This window comes from Hyperolius riggenbachi, chromosome 1 (assembly GCF_040937935.1).
Source record: "Hyperolius riggenbachi isolate aHypRig1 chromosome 1, aHypRig1.pri, whole genome shotgun sequence".
NCBI classification, from domain to species: Eukaryota; Metazoa; Chordata; class Amphibia; order Anura; family Hyperoliidae; genus Hyperolius; species Hyperolius riggenbachi.
This window is the reverse complement of record NC_090646.1, coordinates 131,825,124-131,849,812: the sequence shown is the minus strand read 5'-3', so window position 1 is coordinate 131,849,812 and position 24,689 is coordinate 131,825,124. Positions and strand designations below refer to the sequence as shown.

Genomic DNA, 24,689 nt, shown 5'->3' with positions numbered 1-24,689 from the left:
GGCCCTGAGGATGAGATTTCTGTAGCCAAGCAAGTGCTGGATCCCTCTAAAAATCTTCCACAAGGGCTTGTCGAATATATGCTTCATGACCGCACTCCTGCTGTCTACAAGCTTGTCCCTGTTGTTCAGTACAACATAGCCATTCATGCTCAGCTTTTTTTCTCTGTGCACGAGAACTTCGTTCTGGGCATGCACGGAGCTTACTCGCACATGCCCAGTACAGAGAAACTCAGACTGGACGTGGCCACAAAAAGAAGAGGGTCTCGGGCAGCAACAGTAGACTAGAAGAGACCTGACCACAGATCTGCTCCCATATCACTAACTGACTACATTGGTGCAAAAGCCACTAACTGACTACATTGGTGCAAAAGCCAGCCTAATTTATACCCTGGGAGACAGAAACTAGTGTGGCTTGAACTCTATACTTTGAAGGCGAGCCAATTTCATGGACTCTTCTATAAGACTGCTTAGAAAACAGCCTTAGCACTATCTACTCCAGAAACACTGTAAACCCCCTTTATCAGTGTCACCTCATATACACATCACAGTCCATTATCTTAAAACTCCCTCCACATTCTGTGAATAGAAAACATTCCAAACTGCTGGAGATGTTAATAAAAATAATACAATGCTTTGCAGCAAAACAAATCTCAGCATTCCCTGGAAACTTAGGAAGGGCCACTTGGAAAGTCACTTTTATTGTTGAAGAGAAAAGTCCAACCACAAATGAAAGGTCTGCTGTTATTTTACCCTTTCCCCATCTGCACCGCTGTTTTGATTATGCACATTTCTGTCTTGTGTTTACCAGATCCACGAGTGAATAATGATCATTTACACCTCACAGTATGACATGCGTTTGTGGTATAATGTGTGTATGTGACGCATTAAGTGGATTATAATGAAACACATATAATTAAAAATCATAGTGTTTATTCTTTCTCTTCATGAATGAGGCAAGACTTAAAGAGACTCTGTAACAAATTTTTCAGCCTTAGTTCTTCTATCCTATAAGTTCCTATGCCTGTTCTAATCTGCTCTGGCTTACTGCAGTCTTTCCTAACTGCACTGTCTCTGTAATAAATCAATGTATCTTTCCTCTGTCCTGTTTGTCGGGCTAAGGCTTGGTTGTGTGGAATGTGCAGGGTTGCTTGTGATTGGTAGAAGCGATACACACCCTCTGCAGGCCCCCTGCACACTCTGAATGACTCACACACTATGCTTAGCTGAGCCTATTAGAAGCTGGTTAGTTTGTTTGTAAACACTGCCTAAAACTGTTAATTACAAGCCAGGATTGCAGCAGAGAGTGGCAGAAACAGCACAGAGGGGCACAGGAGAAAATAATGAATAGAATGGTATGCTTTTTATTGTAAGAATATTAGAGTACAGATTCTCTTTAAGCATTATAGTTCTGGGATACATGTGAAGTGAACCTGTAAGGAACTGTGCTACAGAAGCACGATAAATGATGAGAAAATGCATATTCAGAGTCTACCTGCAATATTGTTGAACTAATTAGAAGCAAAACACAAAGCCTATAAAGGTAGGACTTTCATTCCAACCGATAAATATACAGGCAGTTCCCTACTTACAAGCGACTCGAATTACAATTTTTCATACATACAAATAAAATTGTCTCAACCTACAAAATATACATTACTTTTTTACTACATAATTTTGTTATGTTACAGTATTGTATAAACTGTTGCAAGTAGTTTAAAGCAAATTAAAATCATGTTGAAATCAACCAAAATACATTTTTTATACTATACAGTATATCCAAACCCAGAGTTGTTGGAAAGTAAATCATTTATCCACATTTCCCTATGTAGAACACGGGACTCCACTTACAAAGTCAGAGAGTCTAATTAGTGGTTCAGGAGGGCTGACTAGGCATCTCTTCTCAGCACCTAATGCTTGGAATACACGGCTCGATTCTGAGTCATTTACATGGCTCGATAGATCATTTCTGACACGTCGGATCTCCCGCCCGATCGTTTCGCTGCTCGATTCTGCATTGAGGACAATAGAAAAAGATAAGAAAAACGAGTGGAAGATAAGAGAATTGACTGCAGAATCGAGCGGGGAATCGATTGAGCGGAAGAATCAAGTGGCAAGATTGAGCCGTGTATTCCCAGAATAACAGAGACTGTAATAAGCCATCAACCTTCTCCATAACCTTAGAAGGTGCAGGCAAGACCACCAGGTGTCCAAGATATCCCCTAGTGTATCAGGTCCTCTCAAAGACGTTGCTTCCACAGTACACTGGGTTAGTGGGTCGTTAACAGTGGATAATAGTGGAAGTTCCAGACACAAAAAATGATGGTTCATGAAAGGTCAGAGACAGTTAGGGAGCCATAGGAGGGTCTCCAAATTGAATAGGGAAAACACCAGGGTCTCCAAATTGAATAGGGAAAACACCAGGGTTTTTTTTTTGTTTTTGTTTTTTTTTTACTTATTTTAGCGTTTTTAAACCCACATAGTTGTAGCTGTTAATGAAGTTGTTAACTTGTTTGCTAAAGAGGACCGCCAGAGTAAAAACGAAAATCTGGCAGCCTGCAAGTAAATAAAAATTATATTTATGTAAGAGGGAGAGATGAGGTGGAGCCAGCACTGCAATTAGGGTGATTTATTGAATGAATAAAAAACAGATGCACTTACAGTCAGCACAGTCAGATGCAAAGCGGGAAGGTGGGCGCCAGGTCTATATCCCCCTGCGGACGACCGTTTCGCGCAACGAGCGCTTGTTCACCGCAATGGGGAAGAGTACTCCTCCCCATTGCGGTGAACAAGCGCTCGTTGCGCGAAACGGTCGTCCGCAGGGGGATATAGACCTGGCGCCCACCTTCCCGCTTTGCATCTGACTGTGCTGACTGTAAGTGCATCTGTTTTTTATTCATTCAATAAATCACCCTAATTGCAGTGCTGGCTCCACCTCATCTCTCCCTCTTACATAAATTGCCTGCTGCCATACAGCCTGTGCACGCTTTTAAAGGGGATTACACTGCCACGGTCTTATGCTGAATAGAGTCTAGTCCAGTCCCTTGCTGTCATCTTGAGTGTGCTGAAGCTTCATCTCCTCTACCTCCTCATAAAAATTATATTTACCCAAGAAGTCTTGTCCCACGATGCCGTCCCAAAGTTCCTTCATCACAGGACTTCCGGCGCCTGGCCCTGCCTCCTCTCTCTCCCTGGAGAAAAACGCCAAGCTATTACTATTACGCCAAGCTGCTTTACTGTAGTAAATAGCTTGGTATTTTTCTCCAGGGAGAGAGAGGAGGCGGGACCAGGCCCCGGAACTCAGGTGATGAAGGAACTTCAGGATGGCATCACAGGACAAGGCTTCTCAGGTAAAAATAACTTTTTTTACTTGCAGGCTGCCAGATTTTCATTTTTACTCTGGGAGTCCTCTTAATATTAGGAATAGGAAATTTATTTTTTGGTTCAACTCAAAAATACTGCATGTATTTACTGGGTGGTGTTGTTCAGTTCACTTCACTTTTTGTGACCCCATGGACTAAAGCACGGCAGGCCACTATATCCTGCATTGCTTCTCAAACCGTGTCCAAGCTCATGTTTGTTGCTTCCATGATAGCGTCTAGCCATCTCATTCTCTGCCACCCCCTCTTCTCCAATGACTTCTGCCTTCTTGTGTGTCCAAAGTATTTCAGCTTCAGCTCCTTGCCCTTAGCCTTCCTAATAGTCCGACTCTCACAACCATACATTACTACTTGAGAAACCATTGCTTTACTGGTTGAACCATGGATCTACTGGTTACTTTCGGCAACATGGATTGTTTAAAGTTATCAGGCTAATATGAACAAAATAAGCACTACTTACCAGGGGCTTCCTCCAGCCCCAAGCTCCCGGCATGTCCCTCGCCGCAGCTCTGCACGCAGCCGTTTGCCGCAGCTCCCTCCCAGTCCACGGCGATGCCGACAGGCCGACCTCCAGGTCAGCCAGTACTGCGCCTGCACTAGCGGCGCTGTCAATCACCGCCACGAGACCGGAGCGGACTGCGCAGGCGCAGTAGTTCTGCGCCTGTGCAGTCCGCTCCGGTCCACGTGGCGGTGATTGACAGCGCCTCTCACGCAGACGCAGTTCAAGCCAACCTGGAGGTCAGCCTGACGGCATCGCCGGGGCCTGGGAGGGAGCTGCGGCGAGGGACATGCTGGGAGCTTGGGGCTGGAGGAAGCCCCAGGTAAGTAGAGCTTATTTTGTTCATATATGCCTGATAACTCCTTTAATTGTCGTGCAATAGTTTATTCGCATGAGTACAGAGCTTTCGCATCTTTGACCACAGTTTTACATTCCACTATGCAGCACAGACATCTTTGAATGCATTTTCTACAGTATATAGTCATGTCACTAGCTGTCCCTCAGAGCAGCTCACAGTTGTCAGCTAGAAGCTGGTCAAAGGGCAGCCCCTTAGGGGTAGGAGCTTCTGCTTGGTTCTTGTGTAGGTCCTCTAGAGTTGTATAGTTTCTGTGCTAGCAATGTGCAATTAGAGAAGAACTGTTGTACCTCTAAAGTACAGGAAAGTGTTTTCTTGCTAAGGCAAATAAAGTTACAAACTTTGATAAGATGACAAAAATACCCATGAATAGGAATTGGCTGCACCTCCTGAACAGGTAATCATTTCTGCACTTAGTTTTGAACAGTGGAAACCAGTATATTCAATCCTTTTTTGTTTATTGAAAAATGTCTTGTTGTTTTAGTAAAAGATGTATTAAGAAAAATATATTTCAAATCTTGTTTTGCAGGCAGCCTACAAGCCCTTGCTGAGACAAGTCATTGAAGAGATATTTCATTCTGATCACGTGGAACCTGTGGACATTGAGCACATGTCATCTGGTCTCAGTGATCTCCTGAAGACAGGATTCAGCATGTTTATGAAGGTGGGTGTGTCCTGGTGGATATCCTTCAATACTAACTCCTGCTCATTTACACATCTAGATTTCCTCTTAGTAAACCAATGTTTGCCTATGTCAATCTATATCAAAAGCTCAATGGTCAGTTCACACACTAGATGAGATATCGCCCAAGGAGGATTGGGACGTGATCCCTTGGGCGACGTTGCTGGGCCAATGCTGTACAGACGTGTAGTTAATTTGCAGGCTAACAACGTGTTCTGTTGCAATGCGGGGCAGGGGAGGGTCTACAGAGCAGTGCAGGTGTGAGGTCACCCTGTGGGCGGGGAGAACAAAGCTATCAGCCGTCTTTGGCGAATTGATCCGCCTGGCATATCGCTGGCCGGACAACCGTTGGGAGTCGGGGGCTGCTGTACACATGTCAGAATATCGGAAGATGCAGTCATTATTGGCCACCTAAACCCACTTTAACCACTTTGCACCCAGACCTTGTTTCCCTCTTATGGACCAAAGCAGTTTTTACATTTTAGCTGTGTCCCTATTTAATCAGCAATAACTTTATCCCTACGTATGACACCTAAATGAAATATATATTGTTTTTTTCAATACAAACTATACTTTCATTGTATGGCATTTTTTTCCCTTGAACAATTTTGTTTTCTATGCATTTTATTGGGAAAAAAGAGGGAAAAATAGAAAAAACACATTATTTCTCAGTTTTACCAATTCCAGTTTAAAAATAAAAAGGGCTACTGTAGTAAAAATAAAAACACAATTTTTTTTTTGCTTTTTCTACTGTTTATCAAAAAACTTAGATTATGTTCCTGTCACAATTTATGTTGAAGATATTTGATTTTAAAATAATGCTACAGAGTGCATTTTTCACTATGATTTGAGAAAATACAAGTATTTTTAATAGTAAAAATCAATCTTATTGGTTCAGGGAACATACATTCCCTTTCACTAATTAGTGCTGCATCAGATAGTGTGAGAGGCGTGCACAGGAGCAAGCCCAATCGTGCACAGCTGGGCTTCTGCTACAAGACGTATATCTACGTCCTTGTGGCTTAGATAAAGTTACAGAGGACGTAGATATACTGTAGAGGTGGATAAAGTGGTTAATGTAGCATGTGTATGGGCCTTAGGGGATCATGTGCATCATGTATACTAGTTTCCTCTTCACAGCCCGTTTGCATCTGCTTCATGGACATGCCATTAGTAGAATGGTTTTCTATGTTAAAAAGCATAAGAAGGCTAGGCTGTCCAACAGGTTGCACACTGACCAGGTCATAGCACACCAAGCCATTCTTCTCACCTGCCACTTTATGTCTCTCTCTGCTGGCCATGTAATAAAGGCACATGTGAAAGGCTGTACATGAATAAGGGAACATGAAGAGGATCCCCACTGAAAATGGAAATACTGAAGAGGGTGAATAAAGGAGTTGGAAAACTTTGATGGAGCTCCTCAATGTTCACAAACCTTCCTGTACCTCCCTTTGGTGCCCTTCAAGGCCTCAGGGCCCATCTTACAAGGGTCATAAAACAAGTGTGGCCATCATAATCTTCACACCCGTAACAAGTGTAGCCACAAAACACCTGATCTAAAGTATAGTCCCCTGTATCCGAGGAAGGGAAGGTTAGCAGTTGTGGCCACAGCTCTGGTCCCCCCTGCAATTGCCAGTGCTGGTCCCCTGTAGTTATGCCCCTGTGTCTCTGGTTCTTGGAAACTATAGAATGTGGCTGGCTGAAAAAAGGTTGGAGAAGCCTGTTTTATAGCATACTGCTTTACATACTTCCACTCAAAGTAAGGATGATGGGTTCTGTTTATGCGTATTTACAGATCTCATTAGGGCTTGCTACATCATTCTTTGCCTGTTTTAAAAATCAGACATCAAGTGTCATTTATATATATATATATATATATATAGAGAGAGAGAGAGAGAGAGAGAGAGAGAGAGAGAGAGTTTCTCAGAGTGATTTCGGTGCTTTGACTGTCTACTGTAATTGCCCTAATATTTCCATTCAGAGCTTCATTATTTTTGAAGTCAGTAGTTTTTATTGTATCATAAAGCAAATACACATTTCACAGTATAATAGATAGGCATGGTTACAGAAAGCCAGGCAGTGATAATTCATATAAATCAAGTCAATACAATAAACAAACCAGTCATGTTAAACAATAAACCACAACATTATACTGCTCCTAGATCCAGAAATAACATGGCCTCTCGTATAAAAAAAAACATATAAACCGATTCAGAACTCCTTTCACTTAAATAAAGCCTTGTATCAGAAATGGCAAGTGGCCCTTAGCCAAGAAAAATAGAAAAAAAAATGGCTGCATTGAAACCAATAACTTTATCCACTTTAAAAGTGACAAGTGCACTTGTGTGCCACATCATATTGTTTTTCTGATATATTGGTAGTGTGAAACCTTAAAGGGATACTGTAGGGGGTCGGGGGAAAATAAGTTGAACTTACCCGGGGCTTCTAACGGTCCCCCACAGACATCCTGTGCCCGCTCAGCCACTCACCGATGCTCCAGCCCCGCCTCCGGTTCACTTCTGGAACTTCAGACTTTAAAGTCTGAAAACCACTGCGCCTGCATTGCCGTGTCCTCATTCCTGCTGATGGCACCAGGAGCGTACTGCGCAGGCACAGTATGGTCTGTGCCTGCACCGTGCGCTCCTGGTGACATTAGGGGAAGCGAGGACACGGCAACGCAGGCGCAGTGGTTTTCAGACTTTAAAGTCTGAAATTCCAGAAGTGAACCGGAGGCGGGGCCGGTGCATCGGTGAGTGGCTGCGCGGGCACAGGATGTCTGTGGGGGACCATTAGAAGCCCCGGGTAACTTCAACTCATTTTCCCCCAACCCCCCTACAGTGTCCCTTTAAGGTCTAACGATCTTTTAAGAGAGTTCAGCTCTCATAAATTAAATGGCATGAACCCTTTCCTGCCTTTTGAATGAGTGGGTCTATCGAGTTCTTTTATAGATTGCAATCCAAATTGGGGACATTACTTTTCTTGTACTGTTATAGTTTGTTCTGGTTATGTCTGTGGGTTTGTCATTTGTACCCTCCATTTATTGTACAGCTCTTCATTATAATATGCTGGCACTATATAAAAAAAATAATAGCTAGTTGTCCTTTCTGGAAGTGTTCGTGAAAAGATTCTGCCACTCGGCTCACGCATTCCAGGCCAGTAGAACATTCTGATGTTTAGTAAGCTGGGAATGAGGCACTGCCAGCCTGAGATGCATGATAGCCTCTGTTCCTTGTTTTTCAGCCTTAAACTTTCATGCTTAGGCAGTACCTTCAGGAACAGATTTAAGTGCCAGGAGCTCATAGGTACAAAAATCTTAGTGCCTTGTGTTCCGACACTTAAAAACATGTCCTTTAATGTAATCCTGCTTCTCATCTTGGCCACAAAACATTCCAAAACCGTCAGCCCAGAAGCAGCTGGATTGCCAGAGCTGCTGCAGGTTTCAAAGAGCGTACATATAGCAAAGATCCCAGGGAAAAAGGGCGTCGGAGATAGCCACTAGTAGACTATCAGTAGGTTATGACGACTCGTTGCACTTCAGAAAAATAAAAAGGACCACTGGATGTAGTCGCAGAGGCCTGGGACAGGGGAGAAGACAATGCAAGATTGGAGGAGTTGCCCCAGCTGTGATTCAATATGTAGTGAGTGGAGGTAAGTAACAGGAACAGTCTTGCCTCCTGATAAGTGGATAAGATTTTGTTAGACACCAATAAAATGACAACACGTTTCACGGGACCTGCTCACTTCCTCAGGTCAATACAAGACAGTGTCTGAGCGGTGCATCTACGTTTCAGAGAGCCAAATCTAGTAGCGGACCAATGAACATGCAGAACAGTCCTATGCTTTCCTTCGTGCCTTCTCACTTGTCTGCCTTCATCTTGCCTGTGATGATATATTGGGGTGAGGATGATATGTGCGATAATATGCAGAATATCGCCGCCGTATGGTATCGCACAGAAGCGTGTTTTTAATTTTTCTGGCTGTGTCACATGGGTATGTCAGCCAGTCTGGCTTTGAAGGTATTGGCAGCTAGCTTCATGGACTGTTAATGTGATGTGTGTGTGTGTGTGTGTGTTAATAGACCTACATTTGCATTGAATTCCCCTGGAATCAGGAAGCTTGGACATTAGCATACAGTTCCTCTGGAAAGCCAGGAACAGGTAATTAGGTTCCCTTTTGTCTGGCATCCTGCAAATGTGGTGCATTGCTTTGATCTTTTGTATTAAGGTAAACAGCTGCCTGGTGGTCAAAACACTATCAGACTAGACTGCCTGTGGAAATTGCATTTTGAACGAACACAGGATTGCTTTGAAGTCTGCAAAGCGTGACAGGAAAAGCCTTGAAATTCGCATGTCACAGCTAGCCAAGATGTGACAAGGGGCTCGGCAGACTGTGATGTCACAGTCTGGGAAATTGCGTTAGTTGTGGGACTTGTACCCTCAGGCCCCAAATGGGCCTATAAGAACCTGCACAGGTCCTTCACAACTTGTTGTCTTTGGAGATAGCACAACGCTAGGACTAACCTGGTTCCTGACCAGAAGTTGCGTCCTCACGCAAACAACGTTCAGATCGATATGCTGGTAACGTTATCCCATTTTTATTTTTATGCAAATATCCTTGTGTGTATCTTTGTAAATTTTATCCTTGTAACTTTTACTTTGTAACTTTTTTTACTTTATTTTTTGTACATCTTTTGTATATAATATTTTCTGCATTGTTCCACTTTTTTTTTTCCTGGAATATTAAATCTTTATTTAATAAGTTTGACTTCTGCTGTACTAATCTAGCACTGATAGCCTAGAAGAGACTGAAGTGTAACTGTGTATAAGTCCATGCCTTATTGTATGTTTGAGCAACCATACCTTATGAGATTGTAATTGCATTGTGTGCATGGGGCACATTTGCGCTCGACAGCAGAGTGGCTAACAGTATCGTTCGGAACGACTGTTAGTGGTTTTGCTGCGCTACAGTGTAACTTGCATTAAAAGTCAGTGCCTGATTGTGCCGTGTACTGTACAACTGTACTGTGTGTGTGTGAGACGTTCCCGTATTCGGCCTAAAGCGCAAAGCTGACCCGAATACGAAAACGTGGATTGCGCGCTGAGCACTCGACAGCCGAGTGGACGTGTCTAGCAACAGCTAGTGGTGGCAGTAAGAAGCGTTTGAGGGGTCACAGCCTAGTTTTTAGCTTGAATAAGGCTGCACCCCGCTTGATCTGGTCAAACCCGCAGTCGGGAACCATATACGCAGGCGTGCCGCGGGCCGGTTCCTGACATTGCCCTCTATCATTCATCTCATAGGATAGCACTCATCCTCCACTTTAGCAAGTGTGCACCGCTTACACAACCATTTAGTGACTGTCTCAGAAAAATGGCAAATATCAGAACAAATCTCTCAGAGGTTTCAGAGAACTCCACCTAGTAGCTGTTGAGCAAACTGTGAGACAAGGATATCTCCACAAGTGGACTATATGTGATGAAAACACATTTCTCATCTTTTCCACACATGATCAAAAGTGTGAAATCTCACGCCTTTCATTTGTGAAAATTATACACCTTTAAACATCCATTTGAATTCTTACTGTCCTTTCATCACATGCAACAGTACATATTATAGCCTCTTTATTGGCAATGATATTCCTTATCTATTAAGTGTATTACCCAAAATAACTGTCTTGCTTTTGGCAGCATGGTGTAGGACTTAATTGTGCTCTTTCTATTCAGTACTGATAGCAATATCATGGAACTGCAGTTGTGACGCTATTCTGCCACGTGTTCAGCCATTGTATGCATGCGTGAGTAAAGCTTTGAAATTGCAGCCCCAGGAGCACGTGTCTCCACGTGTGTGCAGCAGAGAGCAGACTGAAAATAACCATTCTTAAATCACAGGCCAGGGCTCTAGAGAAGCACAGTGTTGTGACAGCAGCCCCAGCTGAGGAAGTGCAGGGATGTACTTAGTGGACTTACACTGTTATCAGGATTTCACATTGTAGGAGGGTATCATTTGTTCATTCTTTTTGTGAGACATCAAAGTCAGCAGAGTCTCGCCTCAGTACATGTGATGCTTTGTGCTTCTCTATCTCAATTCCAGCCTCGTGAGTCTGCAAGTGACTGTGATAATCTTCCTGTTGTTGTAAATCCTTTCATATCATGGATGTAGTAAATTCTGCCATTGTGAAAGGAGATGACTAAACATTTACAGAGTGTCAGGTTTTTCATAGCGGCTTTATGCGAGTATTAACAGTAAAAAAAAGAAAAGAAATAACATTAATAAATGACTGCAGCAGCTATGTGGCCAGTGTGTGGAGCAATGCTATGCCCAATAACAAGAAAATATCTTTTTCTAATTTTGGATAGAGTTGTGTTAGCAGTCTGAGTTTTTATTGTTGTCTATTGTGACCATTTGTTAAACTTGTTATATCTTCTGGAGTCTCTCTCCAACAAATGACAGAGAAAGCAACAAATAAAACATTTTCGTAATGAGTTGAAGAGTTAAAGAGGAACTACAGTGAAAATAATGTAATAAAAAAGTGCCTTATTTTTACAATAATTATAAATGATTTGGTCAGTGTTTGCTCATTGTAAAATCTTTCCTCGCCCTGATTTACATTCTGACATTTATCACATGGTGACATTTTTACTGCTGGCAAGTGATGTCACTGAAAGGAGATGCTGCTTGTGTTTTTGGCAGTTGGAAACAGCTTTTATTTCTTACTATGCATCAAGGCTCCCACATTGTGAGGACCTCAGTGCTGTGAGGCGCTGACATCACACTGTGGGAGGGGTTTCACCATAATATTAGCCATACAGAGCCCCCCGATGATGCGTTTGAGAAAAGAAAAAGATTTCTCACGGGAAAGGGGATATCAGCAACTAATTGGGATGAAGTTCAATTCTTGGTTACGGTTTTTCTTTAACCCACATCCATATTTGATTGGCCAATAATTGGACAATTTTACCACCACCATGTAGTATGAGGCCCAACAGATTTTAAATACTAGTAAAATTTTGTGCAGGTAAGCTCTCATACTACATACAGTAGAAGAGGTAACATTGGCCAATCAAAATTGGGGTGTGTACCAGGCTTTAGAGTCAAGTATTCTTTATTGCTGTCCACCATTTCCTGTTTTTTGGACAACTCATTTTCGTATTGAAGCCAGAAAGCTCCACAGACATTCGAAGGAACAGGAAAAGAGAATAAATCTCTCCAATGAGGACACAGACAACAGTAACAAAACAAAATAGTTTCTACCCCTTCCCATGCTGTTCAAATCTAAAATTAGAAAGAAAAAAAAAAGCTGGGCTTTAAAGAGAACCTAAAGTGAGAGGGATATGAAGGCTGCCATATTTATTTCATTTAAAACAAAGCCAATTGCCTGGCTGCCCTGCTGATCTCTTTGGCTGCAGTAAAGTCTGAATTACTCACCTGAAACAAGCATGCGGCTAATTTAGTCAGACTTCAGTCAGAAACCTCTGGTCTGCATGCTTGTTCAGGGTTTATGGCTAAACGTATTAAAGACAGATGATCAGTGGGACATATGTCAGCCTCCATATCCCTCTCACTTCAGTTTCCCCTAAAGTGCATTTCCACTGGAAAGTGTGCCATAAGTAGTTGCATTTGAGCCAGATATGTCTGACATTTCCTGGAAATTTAGCAGGTAGGAGGAGGAGAGTGACTCCTCTGTCTGAACTTTCTATAGTGTCTCAAGCAGAGAATCCTCTCCTCCTTTTGTTGTCCTGCCCCAGTTGGTCATCCCAGATCTGTTTGGTGAGACAGTTAGGCATAGATCACACTTGAAGCCATGGTTTTCTGTGGATGATTTTTTTGTGTTTTCTGCATACTTCAGCCGACAGTCAGCTGATATCCGCTGGCTGTCGCCAATAGGAATCGCACAAGAAAAAAAAAAGGCAAAAAAGCCAGAATTTTTTCCCTGCATGTGGAAAATTGCACATTCGACCACTTGACCCCAAATGTCCATACAACCAACATTTGTGCATGCGATTTCGCATTGATGCAAAACTTATGTGATTTCTCCAAGTGTGATCCCTGCCTTACTGTATGTATACTTTATATAAAACCGATTTTCCTTGTTGAATAGATCCATTTGCCCAAACCTGCAACTAGATGAGATTGGGCAGCTGTTCACATCTGATTCCCAGATTTCTTGCCACTGCATTTGTGATCTGGTAATGTGATTGCCTCATTACCAGTAGATTCACTGTCACTAAAGATGGTCAGTGAGTCTGGCTCGCATGCAAATTGAATGCAAATGTTATGCCGCTTGAAACTGAATTAGCCAAATTTACTTCCTGTTGTTTGACTTGCCCAGTTCTGTGCTGCATATCATTTGCATGCAAGCCGCAAATATTAGCATCTCATTGACCATCTGTGGTGGTCACAAAACAATTCTGCTGGCATGTATGGAAATGTATGAGTACTGGCAGTTTTTCTGCAAGTCTTGCAATAAAATCCAGCAGTACTTTGGCAACTTGCCTCACAGGTCGGACATCAGTGTGTTCAGCCACGCAGGTCCCAAACAGGAGAGTTAGGGGGAGGTGACAGAATGGAGGCTGCGGGTGAGTATGTGGCTTTTTTGTGGTGGTGGTCAGAAGGGGAGTTGGGGAAAGGATGGGGGGGACATTTGAAATGTTGGTAGATCTCTTGGACTCAGCAATTTTCAAAGTAGCTCGTGAGCCGAAAAAGTGTGAGCACCCCTTCAGTACTGGGTCAGAAAATACCGCACACCTTATGAACATAATTCAGGTGCTGGAATCAAGTGTAAATCCAAGTAGTCTGGAAGAGATTCCACACACTGTTACCAGTATCAATAATTTTATTGTCCTATGCTGAACAAATACATACACTTTTCGTCAACCGGCAATCATTTGGAGCCACTGAGGGTCCCCCTTTATCAGGGTATTACAGACAGAAGAAATAATGTTGTGCACTGACTGTAACAATCATATACACACACACACACACACACACACACACACACACACACACACACACACACACACACACACACACACACACACACACAGACACAGACACAGACACAGACACAGACACACACACACACACACACAGACACACACACACAGACACACACACACAGACACACACACACACACACACACACTGGTGCAATCTGGAAGGTAACCATTCCACCCACGTGATAATGGAGTGCCCAGTTAAAGGGATACTGAGCAGGTTTTAAAAACAAAATGTGGAGTTACCTGGGACTTCCTCCAGCCCACTGTCATCAAGCCGTTAGAGAACCACTCGTTCGCAGGACTCTCACGTCAGCCGGCTTGATGATGCGTAGTAGCCGGTGTGCTGACGCGTAACGTGCCCGGTGGGGACTCGTACTGGGGACTTCAGGCCTCCTGCAGCACCGAGAGAGGAGCCAGGAGGACACCAGGGGACCTCGTGGGCTACGGTGGCCTGGAGGAAGCCCCAGGTAAATACAAATTACGTTTTTAAAACCTACTTAGTATCCCTTTAACTTATAAGTATGTTTTTGCAATGTGGGAGGAAAACGGAGTGCCCAGAGGAAACTCACACAAACACAGGGACCCCATACAAACTCCTTGCAGATACTGTCATGTCCCGGTTTTGTTGAATTACTTATCACAGCCCTATTTTAAGGCACATTTAAGCATAAGTAACTAACACATTAAAGCATTTCTTGTCTGCGTGCATATGTGGGACAAATGATTGAAATTTTATTGAACAACAAAAAGCCGAATTGCTTTGAAAGCTTTGCCAGCGAGCTGGAATGTCTTCATTGTTCCAGAGCCTGGGGGGGGATCGAAAATTGTGTTTTCAATTGATAAGTAGCCGTGTAGTGGAAACAATGCGTAGATGTCTGCAATTACATTGACTGTAATGTTTTAGATAGAGATCTAAAATCTTTCCGGGAACACATGTTGGAGAACGAGCCAGTTTGGACGCAGAAATATTTTGTCTATAGCTATGTGGAGAGTGGCTATAGATTTATTCAGAGTGTTGGAAGAAAGAGGACATACCAGTATATCTCACAAGGCTGTTCTACTAATTCTGTATAAGGGCCCGTTTCCACTACCCGGATGCTTTCGACATCCGTTTTTTAGCGACGCAGACAGCCGGAGGTGTCTTCCGTCTGTCACTGACTGCTAAGGGAAATCTGATGCGTGCTGCAGCATGCAATCCATACTTTGCCTTGCAGCGCATCCTATCGCTCCACAATGGCTGACCCGCATTTAATCTCCATTGATATGCATTGGTTGTGGAGCCACTGTGGAAATTCGCAATACGAATTTCAAACGTAGTGGAAACGGGCCCTAAGTTCTAAAAAATAAGTGTCACTTTTCAGCAATTACTCTGCAGCTGACTGAGAAATGTACTGTCTACATTTCTGGGCATTATTGGGAAATGCATTGGTTGTGTATGTGAGCTCAGTAAAAGGTACATTCTAATTGGTATGTGTGGGTTAATGCAAAAAGCTGAAATAACTCATTTGTGCTGTTCAGAAGGCTCAAAAATGTTAATCCAATCAATATCACAATAAAATCAGATGATCGATCATCCAGAGAATTGTATCGTTAATAGGCTGGGAAAGGAGGGGTTAAGCTTTACTTCTTCTGGGTGTAAAAGCAAGAAGCAGGAAGCAGGGCCTATAGAAGCCTACAGAGACCTGGATGGAAACCCCAGTATGTCATCTCTGGAACTTTGATCCCTCCACATAAATATAAGAGCAGCACGGTGACATAGTGGTTGGCGCTCTCACCTTGCAACGCTGGGTTTTCGGTTCGAATCCCAGCCAGGTCTACATCTGCAAGGAGTTTGTATCTTCTCCCCGTGTCTGCGTGGGGTTCTTCCTGGTACTTCGGTTTCCTCCCATATCCCAAAAGCATACAGATAAGTTTATTGGCTTCCCCCAAAATTAGCCCTAGACTACGATACATACACTACACGATACATACATAGACATAGGACTATGGTAGGGATTAGATTGTGAGCCACTCTAAGTTACAGTTAAGTGACAAGACAATATACTCTGTACAGCGCTGCAAAAGATGTCAGCGCTATATAAATACTAAATAATAATAATAGGAGGTAAGGGTGAAGGTGGGGGAAATGAGGGCCTCCTTACTGTTAAGATAGGGAGCGGAAGGGAAAGAGGCAAAAAAAAAAAAACCACCTTTAACTTAATTGAAGACATTGTTCTGGTCCCTCTTTTGTGCTGAACTTTTCTCTCCAGCCTGCATCATCGGATAAATACTAACATTTGTTTGCACTGAACAGCTCTGTTTTGAGGCACTATTAAAATTGGGTTGTCTGAGGGTGCCTAAAGGTAGCCACTAATGATCCAATCTTTTTCATCCAATTTTACAAAATCTATGTAGTATAAGGGTAAAATGAGTGAATATATTGAATGGATAGTTTGGGCAGTTCCCTTATATTACATAGAAATGGTATGATTGGATGAAAAATATTGGATCATTCGTGGCCACCATAATAGAGAGACACACCAGTTTATCATCATATGTTCTCCTCAAGGAAAATTCATGAATTCAGGTTGAGCTTGATTGATAGATGTCTTTTTTTTCCCAAACAAAGGAACTACATGTAACTATGAATCTGAACAGTTTCATCAAGTGACTGATTTTTAAGTCTCTGAATGGCTGGTCATGATCATGTGATCAATTCTCATGTAAGTTTACCTAAAATGGGAAGCAATAGTGGCACATATCGATAGTCAATTGATAGTGACCAGCTAGTCACAGACTTACAAATCAGTCACTTTTTTCAGTTAATTCTCCTCAAAGAAGAATTGATATTTAATAAATAGATCTTCTCTAGTTCTGATATTTTTGTTGCTTGTCCAACCACTGTCCTTGCTCTGTAGGCACCTCAGCATGGGTTTCCATCTTTTGCTGTCAAAATCTATATTTTGCCTGTAACATTGGCAACGAGACATTTTGCCATCCAGGCTGGTAAAATACTTCCCAGATGGCAGCCTGAGCTTTAGCCAGAAACGTGGATGCCTCCATTTGGTGTAAGTGAGATGACACATAGTCCTTAATGCCAAGTGAGAAATGCCAAGTCTTGCCTAGACAAGACTGCTGTGTTCACATGGTATTAACATAGAAATACAGCTTGGACTAATAAATGCTGGGTGTGTGCACACCATCATGGCCAAGATGTCATTAATTTCTTTTATTAAGTGCTATTTCAAGGAAACCTTTGGGCAGCTATAGCATAAATAACAGTAATACATGCAAGAGTGAAAAGATTCCTGGCACACTCCGTACGTCTTTACATGGCCAGAGAGCTGATACAAGGAAGCTGGCTTACTGAAAATCCCAGCCTATAACCAGATCACGTCTCTCTCTACTGAGTGTATTTTCATTTAAAGTCCATTCACATAACAAATGACAGTGTGAGTGGTATTGCAATTTGTGGTTTGGAACCTGAACTGTGAGCGATGAAAGCATGTCTTGCAGAATCCATTTTCCACACAGACTTGTTTTGACTGAAAGGAAAATTAGGGCTTCTACTTCTGTTAGCATGAAGAAAGACACAGCTAGTTATGTGACCAAACTGCAGTTATTCAGAGATATTCTGTGGTAACACAGCTAGCCAAAGGGAACCTGAGAGGTCACTAGTAAGTAAGAATGTACAGTGACACACCTGTAGTACTCTGATATCTCTCAGGGTACAACTTTTCTTAGGTGTGCTCTGGACAAGAAAATCTCTATTCTTTCCAATAGCGAGCAATTCCCTTCTCCTTATTGAGTTGAGCTTCACCCTTGCAGTTCAATGGAATTTCACCTCGAGTAGGGAAGAGTTCAAGACTGTCCATTTATCTCTGCTGTTTATGTTGGATACAGTACATTTTATTTACATTTTTTGGCGTTGGATATGTCCACTTGTTCTGACTAGTTGGTGTCTATATTGACCCATGGTGAGATGTATTGTAAGTCAGCATGTGGTTGTGCATTCTTATGCATATGGAATGTTAGCTAACCGCTTTCCTGTTATTAAAGCAAACCTGAACTGTAAACAAACTGATGAGATAAACAATAGTATCAATTCTCCTACTCCTAAAATGGCTTTTTTTTTTAGAATTTCACAGTTTTATTTTATGTTTACAAGCTAAAAAGTATGTTTAATGTTTTATTGTCTCAGCTGAATGTCACAGTAAATTACTGTATAAGAGCTACAATCTATTATCTATTAACCCTATTTTATCTATTCACTGCTTTCAGAAGCTGTTCTCTGCCCGGAAAGCATTTTTTACCTCTAATTAGCTATCAATGAGAGTTATGCTCTAGTCTGACTAGAACCAGACTTGTGAGAAATTGTCATTTGCATGCCTGAATGTTTAACCCTTTCATTGAGAAACAGAAAAAAAAATGAACACAGCCAGGGCCGGTTCTAGACTTTTTTGCTGCCAGTGGCAAACATCTTCTGTAGTGCTGTACATAGTACAAAACAAATATTGGGGAACAAATATACATGAGAAATTCAAGACACTGTACAGTCATAACATTCAATAGTAGAAATACAAATACATACGTAGTTAGTGTGTAGTTTGAGATATCTCTAAAGTTGGTACATGTTCATATGGTAAATTACAGCAATTTGAGAAACACTAGGAGGACGTCCCTGTCCTTGCGCGCTTACATTCTAGAGTACTATACCTGTTTTCTATTAAAGTGGAATGGTAATCAAGGATTGTAACCAAGGATTGGACTTTATCTTAAGCTCAACACACACCATACAATCGTGGTTGTACAGATTTACCAAATATATGTAGTATAAGGGCCAGCAGATTGAAAATACCTTGAATGATTGATTGGATAAGTTCTTATACTACATGAAAGTGGTAAGATTGAACAACCAGGATTGTATGGTGTGTGTTGAGCCTCAATAGCTGATACCCCCTTTCCCATAAGAAACCTTTACCTTTTCTCGAATAGATCATCAGGGAGGTCTCTGCATGGCTGATGTTGTGGTGAAACCCCTCCCACAGTAATGATGTCAGGACTTAGGTCCTGAAAGTTTCCTAGGTCATCTGATGAAGGCGCAGAGCGCCGAAACGCTTCATAACGTCACACGCACCACGTCCATAGGCCCCGCCTACCGCCTCGCAAGACGAGCCTCCTGGAGACACCGGACACGCCGCTGCTGGCCACAGCGCGTGCAGCTTTGCCGCAGAGGGGTTTAGCGGGTGGCTTTACCGCAGATAAGCGCTTTTAATACATCTTCCTGTGAGTATCCACTTTGTATGCGCAATAAAAGTCCCACCCGGTTAATGCACTTAGAGCGCTCCTTCCTTTTTTAGATGGTCACCCTGAAAGTTTCCTGCCTGTGAACCGTGTAGCGTTGTTGGAAATAACAGTTGATTCCAACTGCCAAACAACCTTTATGCCCTCTGTGCATATGTATATCTATAAAACAAAAAAACCTTTTAGTTGGTGTGATTATTAATAAAGGCAGTTTTTCTTTTTTGGGGCTAATTGGACCATGCCTTGTGGGGTTTTTTTCGCCTTCCTCTGGATCAACAGGGGTATGTGGGGGACGGGCTGGAGTTGTACTTTGTACTGGTTGAACTCGATGGACGTATGTCTTTTTTCAACCAAAATAACTATGTAACTATGGTGTTGTTTATTTTTTTTCTTGTCTGAGAGTAGTAAAGATGATTATGTGCAGGCTGATTATTGTGAATCAAACAACATGAACAAATCACATGGTGAATGTTAATCATTTCTCTTCTATTTTTTAACTTCTCACTTTGCAGTGTATTGATTTTTTAAAATCCTTTTTGCTTAAAGTAAATGGGAACCATGGGGTAAGAAAAAAAGCCAGGGTAGCGGGTTCATTACGGTGGTGTGGTTTGATGCATAGCACTATATGTGAGGGGTTCTAGGAGTCCCTGTTTCCAATGGGGTGGGGGAGGTAGGGGAGTGTCTGGATGTGATGAGTGGATTGATTGGATGGATGGGGGTTTGTAGGGTGGGTTAAGATGGATGAAGGGGTGGGAGAAAAGGGGGAATTTTTGGATAGGATGATTTGATTGATCGGACAGATGGGTGTTAGTAGGGTGGGTTAAGATGGATGAAGATTTTAAGTTGTATGAGAATGAGCCTCATGGGTACCTGTGCGACCAACTGCATAATTTCAGAACAATGTAAGGGTTCGTACGCGGTTGTCTTCCCCACATGGGTTTTTTTCCCACCTCCAATTGGGGGTAATGATTTGGTCCTTTAGATAGAGGAGCTGAAAGGGGAGCGAGATTTTATTCCAGAGGGGGGCATGCATTAATTCGGACGAGTTTGGGGCGAACCCAGGTGGGGAATGGAATGGCGTACGGGCCAAGGGGGGGGGGGAATTGTAGGTGGAGCACAATTCATAAGCTGTATATAGAATAATTATACCACTTAATTGTTTGTATGCATTGGGGCTGGTTCCCCTATTTTCTTTACGAAAACCCTGAGTATAAAACTTATCAGAAATAAAAAAAGAAACCGAACAGTGATGCGAATTACACCCAACGATGGGAGTGCTTCAATGAAGCTAAATGTTCTCATGGGTACTGTACCACGGGTACGCTGAGTTTGGAAAAAAAAAGAAAAAAGCCAGATACTTACCTAAGGAGAGGGAAGGCTCTGGGGGCAGTATTTGACTAATTTGGTCAAATACTGCTCGCTCCTCTGGTGAAGTTGACTTTGGAAAGTCTTCGGGAGCTCGAGAGCTCGCACGTGCGCAGTATGGAGCCGCCTGGCTTCTGGGAGCCAGTGCTGCACCAAGGGCACCGGGAGAGGACAGGGAAGGCTCATTAGGACCCAGAGCCTTCCCTCTCCTTAGGTAAATATCTGTTTAAATGTTTCCTTTTGAAAGACTCCCATTAGCCTAAGAGAACCTGAGGTGGGTTTGTGAAATCATATTAGGACACAGAGGGATGTTCTGTATACAATGACCAGCCTCTGTGTCCTTTCATTGTGCGTCCAGCCCCCCCCCCCTCCCCTCTGTTGTCCTCCATTAAAAAGAGCGCCCGGCTAGCGACACGCAGATTGTCGCTAGCCTGCTATTTACCTCTGCTTGTCAGTCACCACCGCTCCCCCACCTCCTGTATAGCGCGGCTCCCCGCCTGTGTCCCTTCCCTCTCCGCCTCCATAAGCTTCCTCCAATCGGCTTACGGAGGTGGGGAGGCAATCGGCACAGGCGGGGGAGCCGTGTAATACAGGAGGCGGGGGAGCGGTGGTGAGTGACAGGCTGAAGTAAATAGCAGGCTAGCGACAATCTACGTGACGCTAGCCTGGTGCTTTTTTAATGGGGGATAGCAGAGCCCTGGGGGAAGAGGGGGGGGGGGGCAGTTGGACGCACAATGAAAGTACACCACACAGAGGACGGTCATTATATACAGAACATGCCTCAATTACTGTGTAAGAAATTGGTGGTGTTTTTGCAAGTCTCAGTTCACCTCAGAAATGGTTAGCACAGCAGTGTGAAGAAGATGAATGCACACTAGGTGTAATCAGAGGCTCCTCTCTTATTATGTAGGTAATGTAATACATGGCTTGTATACACGTGTCAGGTTTTCGCCCACCCACATGTTTCAGTGGCAGTAATTGGCGATAGCTGTCTGACATCCAAGCTTTTTCCTATTTAGAAACTCACAGTACCACACAGATGAACTGATAACTTGCCAGTACAGTAGGCTTGATGTTTACAGTAATTAACATCAAACACATTCTGTGCTTGATGGCAGTATGTATTTAAAATCCCAAAAGTGGGAAATATGAAACCGATATTAAATGATTCTGTCAGTTTACAGAAATACCAAACGTTCTATGCCACTCACTTTTTAGTTGCTTCTAGACATGCACAGTGCTGTGTCACGTACACACAGCCTTATGCAGCTTCCTTCTTGTGGAAAAACCAGTGCAGGTCGGCTTGCCCCAATAGACGTGGCTGCGCTAAATACGTCAACTGTTGAGCACAATTATTTGTGTTTTTTATTTAAGTTAAGTTACATTTATTGAAATAGAAATAGCAACATTTTAAATATATTACTGTAAACATTTCAGAATTCAGCTTTGTCTTATATTCCTGCAACAAACTGCAATTTGATTGGTTACTGTACTTTGCACATTGCCAATGCTTTTTCTAGTGCTCGAAGGTCTCTTTTACACAATACACTGAAAAACAGATGCGTTTTATCTTTCCATAGCAGTGCATTGTGAAAAAAGCTTTCAGTTTCTCAGTGTACAGCACGAAAGAGGCAATGTGGAAACATGGACATTACCTTGCACATCAGTTGCCCTTTCAGTTATAACTGACGGCCACTGGTTTAGTGTAAAAGGACCCTTAGGCCTCTTTTACACTATACGCTGAAAAACGAATTTTAACTTTCCATAGCAGTGCATTGTGAAAAAGCTTACAGTTAAAACGCATGTAATGTGAACTGAGCCACAGGGAAACATGGGCATTACCTTGCACATCAGTTGTCCTTTCAGCTAGGGCCCTTTTACACTAAATCAGTACCTGTCAGTTATAACTGAAAGGACAACTTATGTGCAAGGTAATGCCCAAGTTTCCTTATTAAGGGTCTGACTATGGTACTGGCCTTCCTTAAAGAGGAATTTAATAAAAAGTGCTTAATTTTTACAATAATTATGTATAAATGATTTAGTCAGTGTTTGCCCATTGTAAAATCTTTCCTCCCCCTGATTTTTATTCTGACATTTATTACATGGTGACATTTTTACTGCTGGCAGGTGATGTCACTGGAAGGAGATGCTGCTTGCTTTTTTTGGCAGTTGTAAACAGCTGTTATTTCCCATCAGGGGCGTAGTAATAGGGGGTGCCGAGGTAGCAACCGCATCGGGGCCCTTGGGCCAGAGGGGCCCCTTAGGGCCCTCCCTGAATTGCAGTATTAGCTCTCTATTGGTCCTGTGTTCATAATAATCACTTCTATAGATACTTTGAATAGTGGTAATCATTAACAAACTGCTCACTGTTCCCTTCTTGCACCTCTGACACTGTAGTTGCCATTGGCAGGTTTTGGTGCAACATATCAATTGTTATGTATGGAGTGCTTGGGGAGGGGCTCATGTAAACTTGCATCGGGGCCCACAGCTCCTAAGCTACGCCACTGTTTCCCATAATGCAACAAGGCTCCCACAGTGTGATGTCAGGACCTCAGAGTTGTTTCATTTTTCATAGGCTGTCATCAGCTATTGATTGGGATGAAGTTCAATTCTTGGTTACGGTTTCTCTTTAAATGTTAGGCATACCACATTAAATTAGTGACAATTCAGGTAAATGATTTACATATTTCAGATACCAATTGATTACGTGGTCTACCTTGCATCAGTAGACATTAGACAAGCAAAAATCTTGCTGAATATTATTATTAAACTTTATAAAGTGCCAACCTATTAAGCAGCACTGTACAATTATGTGAGACATTACAATATACTGTATATTGATCCCTGTAGTGCTGCCACTATTTTTGTAGTGCTCAAAGCAAAACAGTTTTTTCTTTTCTTTTTTCTTTTTATAATGCTTCGGAATTGTATTTCTGTTGATGCATTGTGACTCTCTTAGCAGACTGAGCAGTGCACTTTCTGCACCTGTCACAGAGTAATTCACAACTAACATACATCCTGTGCACTGTTGCAGGCCCTCATTTCTTTCTAGAATATACTTTTACAGAAGTGTGTAAATGAAGGAAAAGAAGGCCCCTGGGTTGTCAGTCCAGCTCCACAATGCTGAATTCTAGATGCTGTCATCCATACAGTGGTGTGAAAAACTATTTGCCCCCTTTCTGATTTCTTATTATTTTGCATGTTTGTCACACTTAAATGTTTCTGCTCATCAAAAACCGTTAACTATTAGTCAAAGATAACATAATTGAACACATAATGCAGTTTTAAATGATGGTTTTTATTATTTAGTGAGGGAAAAAAAACTCCAAACCTACATGGCCCTGTGTGAAAAAGTGATTGCCCCCCTTGTTAAAAAATAACTTAACTGTGGTTTATCACACCTGAGTTCAATTTCTGTAGTCACCCCCAGGCCTGATTACTGCCACACCTGTTTCAATCAAGAAATCACTTAAATAGGAGCTATCTGACACAGAGAAGTAGACCAAAAGCACCTCAAAAGCTAGACATCATGCCAAGATCCAAAGAAATTCAGGAACAAATGAGAACAAAAGTACTGTAATTGAGATCTATCAGTCTGGTAAAGGTTAGAAAGTCATCTCTAAAGCTTTGGGACTCCAGCGAACCACAGTGAGAGCCATTATCCACAAATGGCAAAAACATGGAACAGTGATGAACCTTCCCAGGAGTGGCTGGCCGACCAAAATTACCCCAAGAGCGCAGAGAAAACTCATCCGAGAGGCCACAAAAGGCCCCAGGACAACATCTAAAGAACTGCAGGCCTCACTTGCCTCAATTAAGGTCAGTGTTCACAACTCCACTATAAGAAAGAGACTGGGCGAAAACGGCCTGCATGGCAGATATCCAAGGCGCAAACCACTTTTAAGCAAAAAGAACATTAAGGCTCGTCTCAATTTTGCTAAAAAAACATCTCAATGATTGCCAAGACTTGTGGGAAAATACCTTGTGGACCGCCGAGACAAAAGTTGAACTTTTTGGAAGGTGCGTGTCCTGTTAAATCTGTCGTAGAAGTAACACAGCATTTCAGCAAAAGAACATCATACCAACAATAAAATATGGTGGTGGTAGTGTGATGGTCTGGGGTTGTTTTGCTGCT

General features: G+C 42.5%; 1 protein-coding gene across 1 annotated transcript in view; it reads left to right on the top strand.

Moving 5' to 3' along the window:
• Positions 1-24,689, top strand: part of SCFD2 (sec1 family domain containing 2) — a 628,477-nt gene that overhangs the window by 564,883 nt on the left and 38,905 nt on the right. Inside the window, exon 7 of the mRNA XM_068278557.1 lies at positions 4,761-4,895. Within this exon, the coding sequence (XP_068134658.1) occupies positions 4,761-4,895 (135 nt within the window). The remainder of the gene's footprint in view (positions 1-4,760; positions 4,896-24,689) is intronic.